Raw genomic sequence first — 21,172 nt, 5'->3', positions numbered from 1 at the left:
GCCAGCCTCATGCTGCTGGTGCCTCACCTCCCACACCATGCCCTCCTCTTCCAGTCCCTACCTCTCAGCCCTGTCTCATCTGGGGTGCCCACCTCTCTCACCAAATTTCCAATGCTCCAATGCCTTTCACAGGCACGTTTTTCTCATTCCTGCTTTTTATTATTATTTTTTTTTTGTATAAACCTCGAGAAATACATATATCTCAACCTGATAGTCATCCTTCTTCAGTTTTACCAAGCAACTTGAACATGTAGTCCTTGCAGAATGACTTGGCCAGTGTATACATAACAGCATTTTGATTCCGTATATATGCATTAGAATACAGTATTTATCTTTCTGTTTCTGACTCACTTCACTCTGTATAATAGGTTCCAGGTTCATCCACCTCATTAGAACTGACTCAAATGCATTCTTTTTTATGGCTGAATAATATTCCATTGTGTATATGTACCACAACTTCTTTATCCATTTATCTGTCAATGGACATCTAGGTTGCCTCCATGTTCTAGCTATTGTAAATAGTGCTGCAGTGAACAATGGGGTACATGTGTCTCTTTCAATTTTGGTTTCCTCAGGGTATATGCCTAGGAGTGGGATTGCTGGGTCATATGGTGATTTTATTCCTAGTTTTTTAAGGAATCTCCATACTGTCTTCCATGGTGGCTGTATCAATTTACATTCCCACCAACAGTGCAAGAGCATTTCCTTTTCTCCACACTCTCTCCAGCATTTATTGTTTGTAGACTTCTTGATGAGGGCCATTCTGACCAGTGTGAGGTGATAGCTCATTGTAGTTTTGATTTGCATAATAATGAGCGACGTTAAGCATCTTTTCATGTGTTTGTTAACCATCTGTATGTCTTTGGAGAAATGTCTGTTTAGGTTTTCTCCCCACTTTTTGTTTGGGTTATTTGTTTTTCTGGTATTGAGTTGTATGAGCTGCTTGTACATTTTGGAAACTAATCCTTGGTCAGTTGTTTCATTTGCTATTATTTTCTCCCATTCTGAGTGTTGTCTTTTCACCTTGCTTATAGTTTTCTTTGCTATGAAAAGCTTTTAAGTTTAATCAGGTCCCACTTGTTTACTTTAGTTTTTATTTCCATTACTCTAGGAGGTGGGTCATAGAGGATCTTGCTTTGATTTATGTCATCGAGTGTTCTGCCTGTGTTTTCCGCTAAGAGTTTTATAGTTTCTGGTCTTAAGTTTAGGTCTTTCATCCATTTTGAGTTTATCTTTGTGTGTGGTGTTAGAAAGTGTTCTAATTTCATTCTTTTACATGTAGCTGTCCAGTTTTCCCAGCACCATTTATTGAAGAGGCTGTCTTTGCCCCATTTTATATTCTTGCTAGGACCATTGGCATTTTGACTGAGATTGTATTGAATTTGTAGAGCACTTTGGGTGGTACTAACATCTTAAGTACTTTTCTTGTTAGTATTATCAATTCCTTGGATATTTGATAAAATACTCTTTGAATCTGCAGGGTGTGTGTGTGTGTGTGTGTGTGTGTGTGTGTGTGTGTGTGTATGTGTGTGTGTGTGTTTCTGTGTGTGTTTCTTCATAGGCAGATTTCAAATTCTGGTTAAATTTCTTTTATTGTTATTGTTATTTAGGTCTTAAATGTCTTTCAATAATGCTTTATTGCTTGCAGTGTACTAGTCTTTCACCTTAGTTACATTTGTTCCTAGCTATTTTTGTCAAAAATGAGGTTTATAAAATAAAGTATTTTAGGCATGCACAAAAAAAATATAATGAATGTAATCACCAATCAGCTTAAGAAATAAGATTTAACAAATACAATTAAAGCCTCTCTGACTGTATTTTTTTTTTCCCTCCCTCAGATGTAACTGGTTTCTTAAATTTAATGTTGATCATTTCCTTACATATCCTTCCCTGATAGCTCAGTTGGTAAAGAATCTGTCTGCAGTGCAGGAGACCCTGGTTCAATTCCTGGGTCAGGAAGATCCACTGGAGGAGGGATGGGCTATACACTCCAATATTCTCGGGCTTCCCTTGTGGCTCAGCTGGTAAAGAATCCGGCTGCAATGCGGGAGACCTGAGTTCGATCCCTGAGTTGGGAAGAAACCCTGCAGAAGGGAAAGGCTACCCACTCCACTATTCTGGCCTGGAGAATTCTAGGGCTGTATAGTCCATGGGGTTGTAAAGAGTCAGATATGACTGAGCGACTTTCACTTTCTTTTCTTTTTTTCCACTTCTTTTAAAAAAAATTTATTTATTTATTTTAATTGGAGGCTAATTACTTCACAATATTGTTGTGGTTTTTGCCATATATTGACATGAATCAGCCATGGGTGTACACGTATCCCCCAGTCTGGAACCCCCCCTCCATCCTCCTCCCTCCCTCCTCATTCCATCCCTCTGGATGGTCCAGGGCACCAGCTTTGAGTGCCCTGCTTCATGCATCAAACTTGGATTGGTCATCTATTTCACATCTGGTAATATACATATTTCAATGCTATTCTCTCAAATCATCTCACACTTGCCATCTCTCACAGAGTCCAAAAGTCTGTTCTTTAGATCTGTGTCTCTTTTGCTGTCTCATGTATAGGGCCATCGTTACCATCTTTCATATACATGCGTTGTAAATTTAATATACAGGCACTGATATACTGTATTGGGGTTTTTCTTTCTGACTTACTTCTCTCTGTATAACAGGCTCCAGTTTCATCCACTTCATTAGAACTGATTAAAATGCATTCTTTTTAATGGCTGAGTAATACTCCATTGTGTATATGTACCACAGCTTTCTTATCCATTCATCTGCTAATGGACATCTAGGTTGCTTCCATGTGCTAGCTATTGTAAACAGTGCTGCAATGAACATTGGGGTACACGTGTCTCTTTCAATTCTGGTTTCCTCGGTGTATATGCCCAGTAGTGGGATTGCTAGGTTGTATGGCAGTTCTATTTCCAGTTTTTTAAGGAATCTCCACACTGTTCTCCAAAGTGGCTGTACTAGATTGCATTCCCACCAATAGTGTAAGAGGGTTCCCTTTTCTCTGCACCCTCTCCAGCATTTATTGTTTGTAGACATTTTGATAGCAGCCATTCTGACTGGTGTGAGATGGTACCTCATTGTGGTTTTGATTTGCATTTCTCTGATAATAAGTGATGTTGAGCATCTTTTCATATGTTTGTTAGCTATCTGTATGTCTTCTTTGGAGAAATGTCTGTTTAGTTCTTTGGCCCATTTTTTGATTGGGTCACTTATTTTTCTGGAATTGAGCTGCATGAGCTGCTTGTGTATTTTTGAGATTAATTCTTTGTCAGTTGCTTCATTTGCTATTATTTTCTCCCATTTTTAAGGCTGTCTTTTCACCTTGCTTATAGTTTCTTTAGTTGTGCAAAAGCATTTAAGTTTAATTAGGTCCCATTTGTTTATTTTTTATTTAATTTCCATTACTCTGGGAGGTGTGTCATAGAGGATCTTGCTGTGATTTACATCAGAGGGAGTTCTGCCTATGTGTTCCTCTAGGAGTTTTATAGTTTCTGGTATTACATTTAGATCTTTAATCCATTTTGAGTTTATTTTTGTGTATGGTGTTAGAAAGTATTCTAGTTGCATTCTTTTGCAAGTGGTTGACCAGTTTTCCCAGCACCACTTGTTAAAAAGATCATCTTTTCTCCATTGTATATTTTTGCCTCCTTTGTCAAAGATAAGGTGTTTATAGGTATGTGGATTTATCTCTGGGCTTTCTATTTTGTTCCATTGATCTAGATATCTGTCTTTGTGCCAGTACCATATTGTCTTGATGACTGTAGCTTTGTAGTATAGTCTGAAGTCAGGCAGGTTGATTCCTCCAGTTACATTCTTCTTTCTCAAGATTGCTTTGGCTATTCAAGGTTTTTTGCATTTCTATACAAATTGTGAACTTATTTGTTCTCAATTCAGTCTCTCAGTCATGTCCGACTCTTTGCGACCCCATGAATTGCAGCACGCCAGGCCTCCCTATCCATCGCCAACTCCTGGAGTTCACCCAGACTCAAGTCCATCGAGTCAGTGATGCAATCCAGCCATCTCATCCTCTGTCATCCCCTTCTTCTCCTGCCCCCAATCCCTCCCAGCATCAGAGACTTTTTCAATGAGTCAACGCTTCGCATGAGGTGGCCAAAGTACTGGAGCTTCAGCTTTAGCATCATTCCTTCCAAAGAAATCCCAGGGCTGATCTCCTTCAGAATGGACTGGTTGGATCTCCTTGCAGTCCAAGGGACTCAAGAGTCTTCTCCAACACCACAGTTCAAAAGCATCAATTCTTCGGCGCTCAGCCTTCTTCACAGTCCAACTCTCACATCCATACATGACCACAGGAAAAACCATAGCCTTGACTAGACGAACCTTTGTTGGCAAAGTAATGTCTCTGCTTTTGAATATGCTATCTAGGTTGGTCATAACTTTCCTTCCAAGGAGTAAGTGTCTTTTAATTTCATGGCTGCAGTCACCATCTGCACTGATTTTGGAGCCCCCCAAAATAAAGTCTGACACTGTTTCCCCTGTTTCCCCATCTATTTCCCATGAAGTGATGGGACCAGATGCCATGATCTTCGTTTTCTGAATGTTGAGCTTTAAGCCAACTTTTTCACTCTCCACTTTCACTTTCATCAAGAGGCTTTTGAGTTCCTCTTCACTTTCTGCCATAAGGGTGGTGTCATCTGCATATCTGAGGTTACTGATATTTCTCCCGGCAATCTTGATTCCAGCTTGTGTTTCTTCCAGCCCAGCTTTTCTCATGATGTACTCTGCATATAAGTTAAATAAGCAGGGTGACAATATACAGCCTTGACGTACTCCTTTTCCTATTTGGAACCAGTCTGTTGTTCCATGTCCAATTCTAACTGTTGCTTCCTGACTTGCATATAGGTTTCTCAAGAGGCAAGTCAAGTGGTCTGGTATTCCCATCACTTTCAGAATTTTCCATAGTTTATTGTGACCCACACAGTCAAAGGCTTTGGCATAGTCAATAAAGCAAAAATAGATGTTTTTCTGGAACTCTCTTGCTTTTTCCATGATCCAGTGGATGTTTTCAATTTGATCTCTGGTTCCTCTGCCTTTTCTAAAGCCAGCTTGAACATCTGGATGTTCACAGTTCACATATTGCTGAAGCCTGGCTTGGAGAATTTTGAGCATTACTTTACTAGCGTGTGAGATGAATGCAATTGTGCGGTAGTTTGAGCATTCTTTGGCATTACCTTTCTTTGGGATTGGAATGAAAACTGACCTTTCCAGTCCTGTGGCCACTGCTGAGTTTTCCAAATTTGCTGGCATATTGAGTGCAGCACTTTCACAGCATCATCTTTCAGGATTTGAAATAGCTCAACTGGAATTCCATCACCTCCACTAGCTTTGTTTGTAGTGTTGCTTTCTAAGGCCCACTTGGCTTCACGTTCCAGGATGTCTGGCTCTAGGTCAGTGATCACACTGTCGTGATTATCTTGGTCATGAAGATCTTTTTTGTACAGTTCTTCTGTGTATTCTTGCCACCTCTTCTTAATATCTTCTGCTTCTGTTAGGTCCATACCATTTCTGTCCTTTATCGAGCCCATCTTTGCATGAAATGTTCCCTTGGTATCTCTAATTTTCTTAAAGAGATCTCTAGTCTTTCCCATTCTGTTGTTTTCCTCTATTTCTTTGCATTGATCGCTGAGGAAGGCTTTCTTATCTCTTCTGGCTATTCTTTGGAACTCTGCATTCAGATGCTTATATCTTTCCTTTTCCCCTTTGCTTTTTGCTTCTCTTCTTTTCACAGCTATTTGTAAGGCCTCCCCAGACAGCCATTTTGCTTTTTTGCATTTCTTTTCCATGGGGATGGTCTTGATTCCTGTCTCCTGTACAATGTCACGTACCTCAGTCCATAGTTGGTCAGGCACTGTATCTATCAGATCTAGGCCCTTAAATCTATTTCTCACTTCCACTGTATGTATAATCATAAGGGATTTTATTTAGGTCATACCTGTATGGTCTAGTGGTTTTCCCTACTTTCTTCAATTTCAGTCTGAATTTGGCAATAAGGAGTTCATGATCTGAGCCACAGTCAGCTCCTGGTCTTGTTTTTGCTGACTGTATAGAGCTTCTCCATCTTTAGCTGCAAAGAATATAATCAATCTGATTTCAGTTTTGACCATCTGGTGATGTCCATGTGTAGAGTCTTCTCTTGTGTTGTTGGAAGAGGGTGTTTGCTATGACCAGTGCATTTTCTTGGCAAAACTCTATTAGCCTTTGTCCTGCTTCATTCCATATTCCAAGGCCAAATTTGCCTGTTACTTCAGGTGTTTCTTGACTTCCTACGTTTGCATTCCAGTCCCCTATAATGAAAAGGGCATCTTTTTTGGGTGTTAGTTCTAAAAGGTCTTGTAGGTCTTCATAGAACCGTTCAACTTCAGCTTCTTCAACGTTATGGTTGGGGCATAGACTTGGATTACTGTGATATTGAATAGTTTGCCTTGAAAACGAACAGAGATCATTCTGTCGTTTTTGAGATTGCATCCAAGTACTGCGTTTCGGACTTTTTGTTGTTCATGATGGCTACTCCATTTCTTCTGAGGGATTCCTGCCCGCAGTAGTAGATATAATGGTCATCTGAGTTAAATTCACCCATTCCAGTCCATTTTAGTTCTCTGATTCCTAGAATGTCGACATTCACTCTTGCCATCTCTTGTTTGACCACTTCCAATGTGCCTTGATTCATGGACCTGACATTCCAGGTTCCTATGCAGTATTGCTCTTACAGCATCAGACCTTGCTTCTACACCAGTCACATCTACAGCTGGGTATTGTTTTTGCTTTGGCTCCATCCCTTCATTCTTTCTGGAGTTATTTCTCCACTGATCTCCAGTAGCATATTGGGCACCTACTGACCTGGGGAGTTCCTCTTTCAGTATCCTATCATTTTGCCTTTTCATACTGTTCAATGGGGTTCTCAAGGCAAGAATACTGAAGTGGTTTGCCATTTCCTTCTCCAGTGGACCACATTCTGTCAGATCTCTCCACCATGACCTGCCCATCTTGGGTTGCCCCACAGGCATGGCTTAGTTTCATTGAGTTAGACAAGGCTGTGGTCCTAGTGTGATTAGATTGACTAGTTTTCTGTGAGTATGGTTTCAGTATGTCTGCCCTCTGATGCCCTCTTGCAACGCCTACCATCTTATTTGGGTTTCTCTTACCTTGGGCGTTGGGTATCTCTTCACGGCTACTCCAGCAAAGCACAGCAGCTGCTCCTTACCTTGGACGAGGGGTGTCTCCTCACCACCTCCCTTCCTGACCTTCAACATGGGATAGCTCCTCTAGGCCCTCCTGTGCCCGCGCAGCCAAGGCTCCTTGGACGTGGGGTTGGTCCTCCCGGCCGCCGCCCCTGGCCTCAGGTGTGGGGTTGCTCCTCCCAGCCGTGGCACCTGGCCTTGGGCGTAGGGGCGTGGGGTAGCTCCTCCCGGCTGCTGCCCCTGACCTCGGACACGAGGTAGCTCCTCTCGACCGTTCCTGCACCGTCGCAGCCTGGCACTCTTGGCTGCTGCCTCTGACCTCGGATGTGGGGTAACTCCTCCTGGCCGCCGCCCTTTGGGAATCGGGTCCTCCCAGCTTCTGCCCCTGACCTCCAACGTGGGGTAGCTCTTCTCGGCCATGCTTAGTGCTCTGGTCATCGCAGCTGCCTGCGTCTGGGAAAAATACCATTGGTAGCTTGATAGGGATTGCATTGTATCTATAGATTGCATTGGGTAGTATACTCACTTTCACTATATTGATTCTTCTGACCCATGAACACGGTATATTTCTCCATCTATTTGTGTCATCTTTGATTTCTTTCATCAGTGTTTTATAGTTTTCTATATATACGTCTTTTGTTTTTTTAGGTAAATTATTCCTAAGTATTTTATTCTTTTCGTCACAATGGTGAATGGGATTGTTTCCTTAATTTCTCTGTTTTCTCATTGTTAGTGTATAGGAATGCAAGGTTTTTCTGTATATTAATTTTATATCCTGACACTTTACTATATTTATTAATTAGCTCTAGTAATTTCCTGGTGGTGTCTTTAGGGTTTTCTATGTAGAGGATCATGTCATCTGCAAACAGTGAGAGTTTTACATCTTTTCCAATCTGGATTCCTTTTATTTCTTTTTCTTTTCTGATTGCTGTGACTAAAACTTCCAAAACTATGTTGAATAGTAGTGGTGAGAGTGGGCACCCTTGTCGTGTTCCTGACTTTAGGGGAAATTCACTTTCACCTTCATTTCCTTACATAGTATGATAGGCAGAATAATAATTGCTCCCCCACCCCACCCCTGTACCCCACCAAATCCTCAGAACCTATGAATACAAGGCAAGAGTCTTAGCAGATGTGAGTAAGTTAAAGAATTTGAGATGGTGAGATTATCCTTGCTTATCTGGGTGGATCCAATGTAGTAACAACGTCCTTATAAATGAAAGAGGGAGTTAGTTAATGAAAGTTGTTCAGTCGTGTCAGACTCTTTGTGACCCCATGGACTATATAGTCCATGGAATTCTCCAGGACAGAATATTGGAATGGTAGCCTTTCCCTTCTGCAGGGGATCTTCCCAACCCAGGTCTCCTGCATTGCAGGTGGATTCTTTACCAGTTGAGCCACAAGGGAAGCCCAGGAATACTAGAGTGGGTAGCCTATCCCTTCTCCAGCAGATATTCCCAACCCAGGTATTGAACTGGGATCTCTTGCATTGCAGGCAGATTCTTTACCAACTGACCTATCAGGGAGGCAGGCTTAAATACATCTCTCCAAGGGCCAGATAAAAATCAGTATCTCTTGATTTTTATGACATAGAGATGTTCCCAAGGTCCTGGGACCCATATCTCCTTGAATGTAAATTAGTAAGGATCTTCCTGACATTTTGGGAGCTTGACCTAGGAAAGTAGGCTGGATTATACCCATTTGACGTTCTCGGGGAGAAAATAAAATTTTTATCATCCTTTTGGATCAGAGAATTAACTAAACAGATAGCTACAGATCTAATCTCTGTAGTTCACATAAAAGTAAAGTGTTTATAGAGGAAGTAAAGATAAAATATTACCTTTATTTCATACAGATTTCTGTGTCTCTGGAGACTAGAGTTTTTTGCAGGAGCACTGAGGAATCCAGGAAAGATTATTTCCTCAGAATGATTTATCAACAATTGAGAGTTCTGATATAACCTTTCATCATGATTGTGGATTTGTCAATTTCTCCTTGTATCCTTGTGGCTTTTCAGATGCTTACACATTTAGAATTGTTATATATCTTTAGTAGATTGTTAGAATTACTTTAATTATAATGTAGTGACCTTCTTTATCAGATAAACTTTAAAAATCCACCTAAAGTACAATGCTGAACAAGATGAACAAAACTGAAAGGAGATTTTTGATAGCTGTGTTAATATAAGAAGGAAAAACTTAAAAGCAAAAACATTATTAGGGATAATCTTTGTCTTCCCACCGGTCCTGCTGCTGCTGCTGCTGCTGCTGCTAAACCACTCCAGCCGTGTCCGACTCTGTGCGACCCCATGGACAGGAGCCCACCAGGCTCCTCTGTCCCTGGGATTCTCCAGGCAAGAATACTGGAGTGGGTTGCCATTTCCTTCTCCAAGGCATGCATGCATGCTAAGTCACTTCAGTCACATCCGACTCTGTACGATCCCATGGGCAGCAGCCTACCAGGTTCCTCTGTCCATGGAATTCTCTAGGCAAGAATACTGGAGTTGGTTGCCATTTTCTTCTCCATTCCCACCAGTGAATTTTGTTAAATTTATTATTACTAGATTTACTTAGATTCAGTTTTTCATTTCATTTTATACTATTTGTTTTTTTTATGTGCTTCCTTGTTTTGTCCTTTCCTGACTTAATTTGTTGAATTTAAAAAGCTATTCCCATCCCCCATTTTTATATTTTAGAAGATATCCATTCTATTTCTTCTATTTCAATGGTTTCACTTAAATATTTTTAACGTGCACATTTACCTTAATAAAGCTTAAAGTAAATGAATATCTAAACTTTCTTCCTGAATAATTACCAAAATTTAGAACATTTTAACTCTGATTACTCTCTCCAGTCTTAGAATATTAGTATTTTCTAGTGGTTTTGTCCCTTGCTTTTTGTACCCCCCACATTAGTCATCATCATGATATGCTTTTATAAGGTTATTGGGTTTACTCCTATCCTTATTAGTTTGTTTGCCCCTCATTACTGTTTCATCTCACTCCTCTCTTCTTACATAAACATCATTTACAAGTTCTTTTGTGATGGGCCCACTGGAGGCAAACTCTCTCAATCTTTGTCGTAGGGTGTCTACTTACTACTCATCCTTGCGTTGTGATTTACTTACATGTGGTATCTGAGATTGATAAGTATTTTCTGCTGACTTTGGCTTTCTGAGACTAAGTGACAGTCTTTTGCAGATAATCTGTCTCTGGTTGCACTTAAGGTTTTCCTTTGCTTATGGCCTTTTGTAATTTCACTACAAAGCCATGGAATAAGTATCCTGTTTGGGATTTCTTGTGCTTCTTAAATCTGAGAATTGTTGCTTTTCATCATTCTAAAGCATTTTTATTTATAATATTTTTGAGTTTTGCCTTGATTTCCATTTGCTCTCTTCCTTTCTTCTGGAAATTCTATAAGGGTCTGTATAGAATATTGTATAATGTTATCTATAACCTTTTTATGTTATATAATGTACTCTTAACTTCCTTCATATTTTTCATCTCTTTCTACCTCTGTGCCTTACCTGTGTAATTTTATCTTACATAATCTTACAGTTTGCTATTTCTTGCATCAGCTGGGTTTCTTCTGCTATGTAACTCATAGTTTGGAGAAAGGGTGTAAACATTTAGCTATAATATGAATAAGGTCTGAGAACCTAAAGTGATACATGGTGACTATGGCTGATAACACTGTGTTGTAAAATTGAAATTTGCTAACAGAATAGAACTTAAATGTTCTCATAAAAATGAATTAATTAAAATAAAGATAAATATGTGAGTGCTGGATGTGTTTAACTAGATGGAGGAATCCTTTCACAATGTATACATATATCAACTCACTACAACATACATTTTAAGTATATTCCCAGGAATCCTGTAACTTTAAAAAGAACCCAGTTCATTTCAGCAAGTGATTATTGAATGCCTTCATTTAGGGAAATCATTCACTTTCTAGCAGGATGCTACTTTCATTCAGAAAATAAAATAAAGCTACCTATCTTCTTCACCATCCTTCTGCAACTATCAGTTTGATCACACTATATCAAAGGCATCATCAGATAAGTTCTAGAACTCTAGATGAAATTTCTATCTTTAGATAAAATGCAAGCACATAAACCCCTGCTACCACAATATATGGATTGCATTATCCTTGTTAACACACACACAAATGGAAAATGCAAGAGTTAGATCAAAATTCATATGTTTTTCAAAATTGTGTATTATTTTTCTCTGTGTTTAGATTTTCTCCTACCTCAGTTTAAGAGATTTGGTAATATGTGGTCAAGTGAATCGCTCCTGGTTGTTGATGACACAAATGGGCTCATTGTGGAATGGTGTAAGTAGACACTACCTGAAGTATGTCTTTATTCTAGTTCTTAAAGGAGAACAGACTGCTATAGGCCACCTTATAGCAGTAATGGGGACCCCCTTCTTCCCTGCTCCACAACATGGGATCACAAAAAGGAGGTACACTTGTTTCACTTTCATCCAGGCACAGCCTGAAGGAAAAGAGGAAAAATGGTATTTGAAGAGATTTGATAGAAGTATTTTCTAATTTAAATAGTAGAAATAAATCGAATATTATTTTTTGGATTGAAATAAAGCTCTATTATATCTGAGTTAGGTTTAACATTGCCTTACTCAAGGAGCTCCAGAGATAGACTAAGCAAAATGCAAGAAAGGTGCTTATTGTAGAGTCTGGCATGTGGGCAGCACTCAATAAATATTAGCTATTGTTCTTAGTTTAAAAAACACACACACACACACACACAACAAAGCAGCACAAAATATGGAGTAAAAGGGAAGAAAAAAAAACTACTGAGCCTGAAATCCGGCTAAAATAGACAACATGTAAACAAAGCTTGTTTGATATTTCTTGGTGTGTTTGCATGCATGTAGACATATATATATATTGGAGAAGGCGATGGCACCCCACTCCAGTACTCTTTCCTGGAAAATCCCATGGACGGAGGAGCCTGGTGGGCTTCAGTCCATGGGGTCGCTAAGAGTCGGACACGACTGAGCGACTTCACTTTCACTTTTCACTTTCATGCATTGGAGAAGGAAATGGCAACCCACTCCAGTGTTCTTGCCCGGAGGATCCCAGGGACGGCGGAGCCTGGTGGGCTGCTGTCTATGGGATCACACAGAGTCGGACACGACTGAAGCGACTTAGCAGCAGCAGCAGCAGACATATATATACTCAGGCATTTTCTAATGTGGACTCCTAGGCTCATGCCTCTTGTATTATTCTTGTCATTGCACTATATTTGTACTATTCCCATAAAGTAGAACATGCTTTATTTTTCATTCCAAAGAAACATTGGGTGGTACGTCTTAGCCAATGATAAAAATAAGCATGTATTATCCTTGATGACCTTTCTTTTCTTTTTCTTGGATGACTGCTTTAATCTTAATAACTGTGATCATTTATGCCATCAACAAATGTTGGAGTGGCAACATTTTCCTTGTTGCCTATGTCCAGTCAATAGCTGACTTTACCACCCCTCCTTAATTGTTACTGATTGGAGGGCTAATGGTATCTTGTGCTCAGACTGACCTATGAATAGGTGATTGGGATCATTCTGCAGAAACTTTGACAAAGAACCCAAGAGGAGTTGGCAAGGTACAAGGAATCTAGCTCCATAATCCACACAGCATCTTTACCTCCCATCAGAGCACCATTCCATTCTTGACCATAGTGTTCTACTCTTACCTTATGCAGCAATGGTAATTTAAAAAATGTGCTTGTCTTAATTAAAACCTCTTAGCTACCAAATTTAGTATTCTTGTCTTAGATGTAATTTTTAGTTGAAGGCAGGGATTCTTAAACTTTAGAATGCATCAGAATCATTGGAAGGGATTGTTAGATTGCTGGTTGCCACCCCCAGGGTTTCTGACTCAGTACTTCTGAGGAAGGGCTTGAGAATTTGCATTTCCAATGAGTTCTTGGGTGATGCTGATGCTGCTTGTCCCTGGACCACAGTAAGAACCACTGATTTAAAATAATAAATCTCTTACTTATGTGACAGATTAGGGGGTGTCACTTTTTCCTTTGGAAAACCCGTAAAGAAGAAATAAACTGAATCCAAATGGTCTTGGAAAGAAGGAATATGTACCATATTAAATCAGGACAAATCTTACAGAAGACTGGCAGAAAAAGCTAGCACTCCTGCCCAGAGACCTCACTGGGTAAAGATGGAGAAAATATGAGCACATGGAAGCGAAGAGCAAAGCCAGAGTAGGAAGCTAGTTTATGCTCAGCAAATTTCTCTTTCCACAATTATCTGTTGCCCTTCATTTGCAATTATTTCTGTCTTTATTTGTGGGTGCTCAAGTGTGACACAACTGTAATAAACATTTTAGCATGAAGAATAACTTTGTTCAGAAAGCAATAAGAAATAGGATGTTCAGTACACTTAACCTTTTAGCTGAAAGGTAGTATTAGCACTATGTTATTGTTATCAAATATACTTCAATAAAAAAATACGATGTTGTTGTTCATCCACCAGCCCTGGCCATCCAGAGGTTACATAAAATTCTGTGCCTTTCAGTTTTATACACTGCACTCAGATCATCTTTCCTTATCTCTAGAACTACCCCCACAAACTTAAGAGTTATGGAAAAGCCATTATAATCCACAGAGTATATTGTCTTTCCATAGTCAAGCACTCAATGTATAGTTTGTTCTCATGAACAAAGAAGCAGGCACACATTAGTGATGAATGAAGAAGGGTCCGTTAACCTTGAAGTAGGGGGAAGCCTTGGGGCTCACCTGGAATGATGGGGGTGAGCATCCAGGCACTCCACAACAATTGACTCTTGTTGGGAGGTGGATGTGAGATGCCTGCCTTCTCAGCTGTCAACCTGGACTGGACATATGGAATCTGTAATTAAACCTGGGAATGATCACAAAACCCCTAACAAACAGAAAAGAGTGATGAGATAAAGAAATTTTAGTTCTTTGATGCTTTAAAAATATTTTAAAATTTCACATGCCAAAGATCTTTCTCATTTCTTAACATTTTTGTTTATCCTTTTTAGATTGATTTTTCTGCAGTAAAAAATATAATCACAGATAAATATATAGTGTCTATTTTGCAAAGGTGGCGTCTAAATGTGCTGCGCTTGAATTTTCGTGGTTGTGCTCTCCGATTGAAAACTTTGAGATCTGTCAGTAAGTATGTTTGTTAACTGTTTGTCTTGCTTCCATGTATTTTAAAATGGAAACTTCAGTTACAGTCTTAGGCCATGAGAATGCCTATTAAAACTATTTAAAAGTCCCATAATACAGTCAGCTCTTTCCAGATTGTATGCCCTGAGACCTGGTCCTCTGGTCATTCTTATTGATTTTTTTGTTTAGCATTTGTGTATCTATATATCATCAATTTATCCACAATATAAGGACATATTCTCACTAAAGAAATAATAATAGACAGTAGAGGAAAAAATCTACTTTCATCTCTCTCAAACCCATTCACTTACCCAGTGGTACTCAACACTATCACTTTTTCTGTTTTTCTAAAATACATTTAAGTATTTATGATTAAAAATACACACTTTTAATTTTTAACATTAAAGGGATAATATTGTTTTATATTTTCTTTTATATCCTGAAAATCTTTTCATGTCAGTACATATAGAACTACTAAATTATTTTTAAGTACTTAAAATCATTTCCCTGGTTTTAGGGAATACCATACTATGGCTATACCATAGTTATTTAACTTTCTTCGTACTGATGGACACTAAGATTATTTCCAAGTTTTCTAACTTGCTTTGTAAACTTTGTGTTTAACTGTCTTAGTTCAGGCTGCTATAATAAAGTTCTGTTTTGGCTGGGTGGCTTATAAACAGAAACTTATTTCTCATAGTTCTAAAGCCTGGAAGTCTAAGACCAGGGTGCCTAGTCTTGATTGGGGTCTAGTGAGGGCCTTTTTCTGGTTGTTGACTTGTGTATTCTTCCTGTATCCACATATGGTAGAGAGCAGGAGAGAGCTCTCTGGAATCCCCTGTATAAGGGCATTAATCCTATTTATGAGAATTCCATCTTAATTATGTCCCAAAGGCCCAACCTCCTAATAGAATTACATTGGGGGTGAGGATTCCAACATATGAATTCTGGGGGACAAACATTCAGCCCATTGCATTAAAACATATATCCTTTGAGGTACATTTCTAAGTTTCCATATATATAGTTCTGGAAATGAGAGAAAAAATAGATTTCAAAATATCAATATGAATGATATAGATATTAATGGGTGAAAGCAAGTTGTAGAATAATATATATATATAATCTAATACCATTTGTATACAAGTTTTCAATGTGTAAAATAATTCTATATACTTCATATTTTGAAATGATTTCAATATTAAATATTTAAGGTCACTTGTGTACACACACACACACACACACAGACAGCAAAATATAAACAGCATGCATGTGAATGAAAAACTCCAAATGCAAAATAGTGGTTACCTCTGAGATGGAGAGAGTTGAATGAAATGGGGAAGAGGTTCACAAGGGCTTTCAACAGTTATCTGAATTTTTTTAATTGAAAAAAGAAAAATACAAAATGGAGTTATTCTGATTGGTTATTGCTGGTGCTGCAGAAAGTGATGGTTTTATATATAATGTCATTTTATCTGATCATATATTAAACTGCCTTCCTAGTTTTAATAGTTTGTCAGTTGATTCTTTTGGTATTCTAGGTAGACTATCATATCACCTGGAAATATTTCCATTCATTCCTATTCTTATATCTTCTACTTCTTTTTCTGGTAGCAAGGATATGCAGCTATCTTGTCTTGTTCTTTAATCCTTTTCTCATATTTTTAATGAGAATGGTGTTAATATTACTATATATTCTAATTTCTGGGACACATCCTTTACAAAGACATAATGCTGTTCCATCTTTTACAGCAGCCATCTTCTGAATGTTCTTCATTCAATCTGGTAATGTTTGCATTTGGATTTTTAGGAACTATTAATTTCTGACCCACCAAGACCATCCTTGTTGTTTTCCAAGGACATGATAGATTAGAAAAATTTGTTTCTGGTAATTTGGGTAGGAAAGGAAAATTGAAACAGGTACTTAGTCTGCCATCTTAAACCAGTTTATTACTTTTTCTTCTTTTGTTCTCTTTTCTTTGTGATTTGGTGTTTGCTTGGATTTATTTCCGCTTTTTGTGTGTGTGTACACCTGTTTTACATTTTTGTTTTGTGGTTATTATGAAGTTTATGTAGAGAAGTCTTTATACATATTTGATTATTTTAAGTTGCTATTCTTTTAAGTTTGAATGCATTTTTACTCCCCTTCAAGTTTACTGTTTTTGACCTCACAGTTCATACCTTTTTGTTTTGTGTATCTCTTAACTGCTTATTGTTGATATAGATGATTTTACTACTTTTGTCTTTTAACCTTCCTACTAGTTTTATAAGCGGTTGATATTCTACCTTTACTGCCTTTGATACCTGCCTTTACCAATGATGTTTTTTCCTTTTGTAATTTTCATATTTCTAGTTGTGGCCTTTTCTTTTCGACTTAGTGAAGTCCCTTTAACATTTCTTGTAAATCCGGTTACTTTCAGCTCTTGCTCCTCTTTAAAACTCTTGGTCTTTTCTTTGAATCAGAGTGGTAGCCTTGTGGAGTATTGTTTTTCCCTTTATCACTTAAATAATATCATGCTACTCCCTTCTGGCATGCAGAGTTTCTGCTGAAAAGTCAGCTGATATCAGTTCCCTTGTTGCTTTTCCCTAGCTGCTTTTAAGATTTTCTTTTGAAATTTTTGCTATTTTAATTATAGTGTGTCTTGGTATGGACCTCTGAGTTCATCTTGTTTGGGACTCTTGGTCCTTTCTGGACCTGAATATTTGTTTCTTTTCCCGGGTTAGGGAAGTTTTCAGCTATCATGTCTTCCAGTTTTTTGCCCTTTCCTCTCTTCTTCTTATAATGCAAATGCTAGTACACGCAGGTGTGCTAAGTTGCTTCAGTCATGACTGACTGTGCAACGCTATGGACAGCAGCCTGACCGGCTCCTCTGTCCATGGATTCTCCAGGCAAGAATACTGGAGAATACTGGAGTGGGTTGCTGCGCCTCCTCCAGGGGATCTACCCAACCCAGGGACTGAACCCATATCTCTTACATCTACCTGCGTTGGCAAGTGGGTTCTTTACCACTAGTACCACCTGGGAAGCCCAATGTTAGTACACTTGATATTTTTCCAGGAGTCTCTTAAAGTATCCTTATTTTAAAGAAATTTTTTCTCTTCAGATTGGGTGATTCCACTGTTCTTCCAGTTCTGTTCCTCTGTATCATCTCATCTACTGTTGATTTCTCCTAGTATATTTTTATTTCAGTTATGATATTCCTCAGATTTTTTCTAACTCTTTGTTAAACTTCTCACTGCATTCATTCATTCTTCTCCCAATTAATTGAGCACTTCTATGATCACTACCTCAAATTCTTTATTGCATAGATTGTTTATTTCTATTTTTCTTAGTTCTTCTGGAGTTTTGCCTTGTTACTTCATTTGGAACATATTTCTCTGTTATCTCATTAAGCCTAATTCTCTGTTCTTATTTCTATGTGTTTAGGAAATGTAAAAAACTTACCAACCATGGAAGAGTAGTCTTATATAGGATATGTCCTATGGAGCTGAGCAGCACACTCCCCATTGGTTATCAGAGTTAAATGCTCTAGGGCTGTCCTCAATGCAGGCTGCAAGGGTCCTTCTGTTGTGGCAGGGCCAACAACAGTGGGCAGTCTGGTAGACATGGCTGGCCCCTGGTGTGTTTGGTGGAAAGACCCTGCCTTTTTCAGTGGTTATTGGACCACTGAGTTGGCTGTGAGGCCTGGCAGGTCTTGGGGCTGGTCACCAGCTGAAGGATGGGGCCAGTTCCCAGGGCTGCTGGCAGCAGGCCTTACGGGGGTGTCTGGTTGCCATAGCTTATTTAATAAAACCACTGTTCATTTAAACAACCTTGAGTCTATCAAAGATTAAAAAATTAATCTCAGAGATGTTTCAGCTTTTCCAGTTTTTTTTTTTCCCCCCAGCTAAGGTCAGTTGATTTATTGATGTGCCTAAAGTTATACACATTTCTGGTAAGAAGTTTGACTTTCTCACTTTTTGTTAGATTGAAGATAAATACTGGCTGATATTTTAGGCTGTTTGGCTGAGTAGCCACACGACTTGTATTTGTAATCCTTATCTACAAAAAACTTTAGAAGAAAATTAACTTTAACATATTATTTTAAATGTTTAAAAGACAGATGAGAGCAAGGCTGGGAAATGCCTGTTAAAATATTATGATAGGTAGCCAGAGTATACTGGAGAAGGAAATGGCAACCCACTCCAGTGTTCTTACCTGGAGAATCCCAGGGACAAGTGGAGCCTGGTGGGCTGCCGTCTATGGGGTCGCAGAGTTGGACACGACTGAAGTGACTTAGCAGCAGCAGCAGCAGCAGCCAGAGTATATGATGAAACACTTGAGCATACATTTGGGAAGTATACACATAGTGATTTTTAAGTCCAACAGTTGCATTTTTGAACCTGAGCAAAACAGATTCATAAGGGATGAAAGGCTCCACTTGACTGCAGTTTTTCTACACAGACTCGATGACTGGCAAGATGAGATCAGTTCAGGAAATGCTTGACTTGTAAACAGCAAACACCCTCTTCCAACAACACAAGAGATGACTCTACACATGGACATCACCAGATGGTCAATATTGAAATCAGATTGATTATATTCTTTGTAGCCAAAGATGGAGAAGCTCTATACAGTCAGCAAAAACAAGACTGGGAGCTGACTGTGGCTCAGATCATGAACTCCTTATTGCCAAATTCAGACTTAAATTGAAGAAAGTAGGGAAAACCACTAGACCATTCAGGTATGACCTAAATCAAATCCCTTAAGATTATACAGTAGAAGTGACAAATAGATTCAAGGGATTAGATCTGATAGACAGAGTGCCTGAAGAACTATGGATGGAGGTTTGTGACACTGTATAGGAGGCAGTGATCAAGATCATCCCCAAGAAAAAGAAATGCAAAAGGCAAAATGGTTGTCTGAGGAGGCCTTACAAACAGCTGTGAAAAGGAGAGAAGCTAAAGGCAAAGGAGAAAAGGAAAGATACACCCATTTGAATGCAGAGTTCCAAAGACTAGCACGGAGAGATAAGAAAGCCTTCCTCAGTGATCAATGCAAAGAAATAGAGGAAAACAATAGAATGGGAAAGACTAAAGATCTCTTCAAGAAAATTAGAGATACCAAGGGAACATTTCATGAAAAGATGGGCACAATAAAGGACAGAAATGGTATGGACCTAACAGAAACAGATGTTAAGAAGAGGTGGCAAGAATACACAGAAGAACTATACAAAAAAGATCTTCACAACCCAGATAATCATGATGGCGTGATCACTCACCTAGAGCCAGACTCTAGAGCCTGGAATGTGAAGTCAAGTGGGCCTTAGGAAGCATCACTATGAACAAAGCTAGTGGAGGTGATGGAATTCCAGTTGAGCTACTTCAAATCCTAAAAGATGATGCTGTGAAAGTGCTGCACTCCATATGCCAGCAAATTTGGTAAACTCAGCAGTGGCTACAGGACTGGAAAAGGTCAGTTTTCATTCCAATCCCAAAGGAAGACAATGCCAAAGAATATTCAAACTGTCGCACAATTGCACTCATCTCACACACTAGCAAAATGATGATCAAAATTCTCCAAGCCAGGCTTCAACAGTACATGAACCATGAACTTCCAGATGTTCAGCTGGATTTATAAAAGGCAGAGGAACCAGAGATCAAATTGCCAACATCTGCTGGATCACTGAGAAAGTACAAGAGTTCCAGAAAAAAATCTACTTCTGCTTTATTAACTATGCCAAAGCCTTTGACTGTGTGGATCACAATAAACTGTGGAAAATTCTGAAAGAGATGGGAATACCAGACCACCTGACCTGCCTCTTGAGAAACCTATATGCAGGTCAGGAAGCAACAGTTCGAACTGGACATGGAACAACAGACTGGTTCCACATCGGGAAAGGAGTATGTCAAGGCTGTATATTGTCACCCTGCTTATTTAATTTACATGCAGAGTACATCATGAGAAATGCTGGGCTGGATGAAGCACAAGCTGGAATCAAGATTGTCGGGAGAAATATCAATAACCTCAGATATGCAGATGACACCACCCTTATGGCAGAAAGCAAAGGAGAACTAAAGAGTCTGTTGATGAAAGTGAAAGATGAGAATGAAAAGTTGGCTTGAAATTCAACATTCAGAAAACGAAGATCATGGCATCCGGTTCCATCACTTCATGGGAAATAGATGGGGAAACAGTGGAAACAGTGAGAGACTTTATTTTGGGGGCTTCAAAATCACTGCAGATGGTGACTGTAGCCATGAAATTAAAAGATGCTTGCTCCCTTGGAAGAAAAGCTAGGATCAACCTAGACAGCTTATTAAAAAGCAGAGACATTACTTTGCCAACAAAGATCCATTTAGTCAAAGCTATGGTCTTTCCAGTGGTCCTGTATGGATGTGAGAGTTGGACTATAAAGAAAGCTGAGTGCCAAAGAATTGATCCTTATGAATTGTGGTGTTGGAGAAGACTCTTGAGAGTCCCTTCAATAGCAAGGAGATTGAACCAGTCCATCCTCAAGGAAATCAGTCCTGAATATTCACTGGAAGGCCTGATGCTGAAGCTGAAACTCCAATACTTTGGCCACCTGATGCGAAGAGCTCACTCATCTGAAAAGACCCTGATGCTGGGAAAGATTGAAGGCGGGAGGAGAAGGGGACAACAGAGGAGGAGATGGTTGGATGGCATCACTGACTCAATGGACATGAGTCTGAGTAAACTTCGGGAGTTGGTGATGGTAGGGAGGCCTGGCATGCTACAGTCTGTAGGGTCGCAGAGTCTGACATGACTGAGCGACTGAAATAAACTG

At 39.2% G+C, this 21,172-nt stretch overlaps 1 protein-coding gene across 2 annotated transcripts in view; it reads left to right on the top strand.

Moving 5' to 3' along the window:
• Window positions 1-21,172, top strand: part of FBXL13 (F-box and leucine rich repeat protein 13) — a 226,980-nt gene that overhangs the window by 60,258 nt on the left and 145,550 nt on the right. For both annotated transcript variants that reach the window (XM_070787705.1, XM_019958626.2), the window contains 2 exons: window positions 11,454-11,549; window positions 14,258-14,390. In XM_070787705.1, coding sequence (XP_070643806.1) covers window positions 11,454-11,549; window positions 14,258-14,390 — 229 coding nt within the window. The remainder of the gene's footprint in view (window positions 1-11,453; window positions 11,550-14,257; window positions 14,391-21,172) is intronic.

Source organism: Bos indicus, chromosome 4, assembly GCF_029378745.1.
Source record: "Bos indicus isolate NIAB-ARS_2022 breed Sahiwal x Tharparkar chromosome 4, NIAB-ARS_B.indTharparkar_mat_pri_1.0, whole genome shotgun sequence".
Classification (NCBI taxonomy): Eukaryota; Metazoa; Chordata; class Mammalia; order Artiodactyla; family Bovidae; genus Bos; species Bos indicus.
Note: the sequence above shows the minus strand (reverse complement) of the source record. Positions and strands in the feature narration are given on the sequence as shown.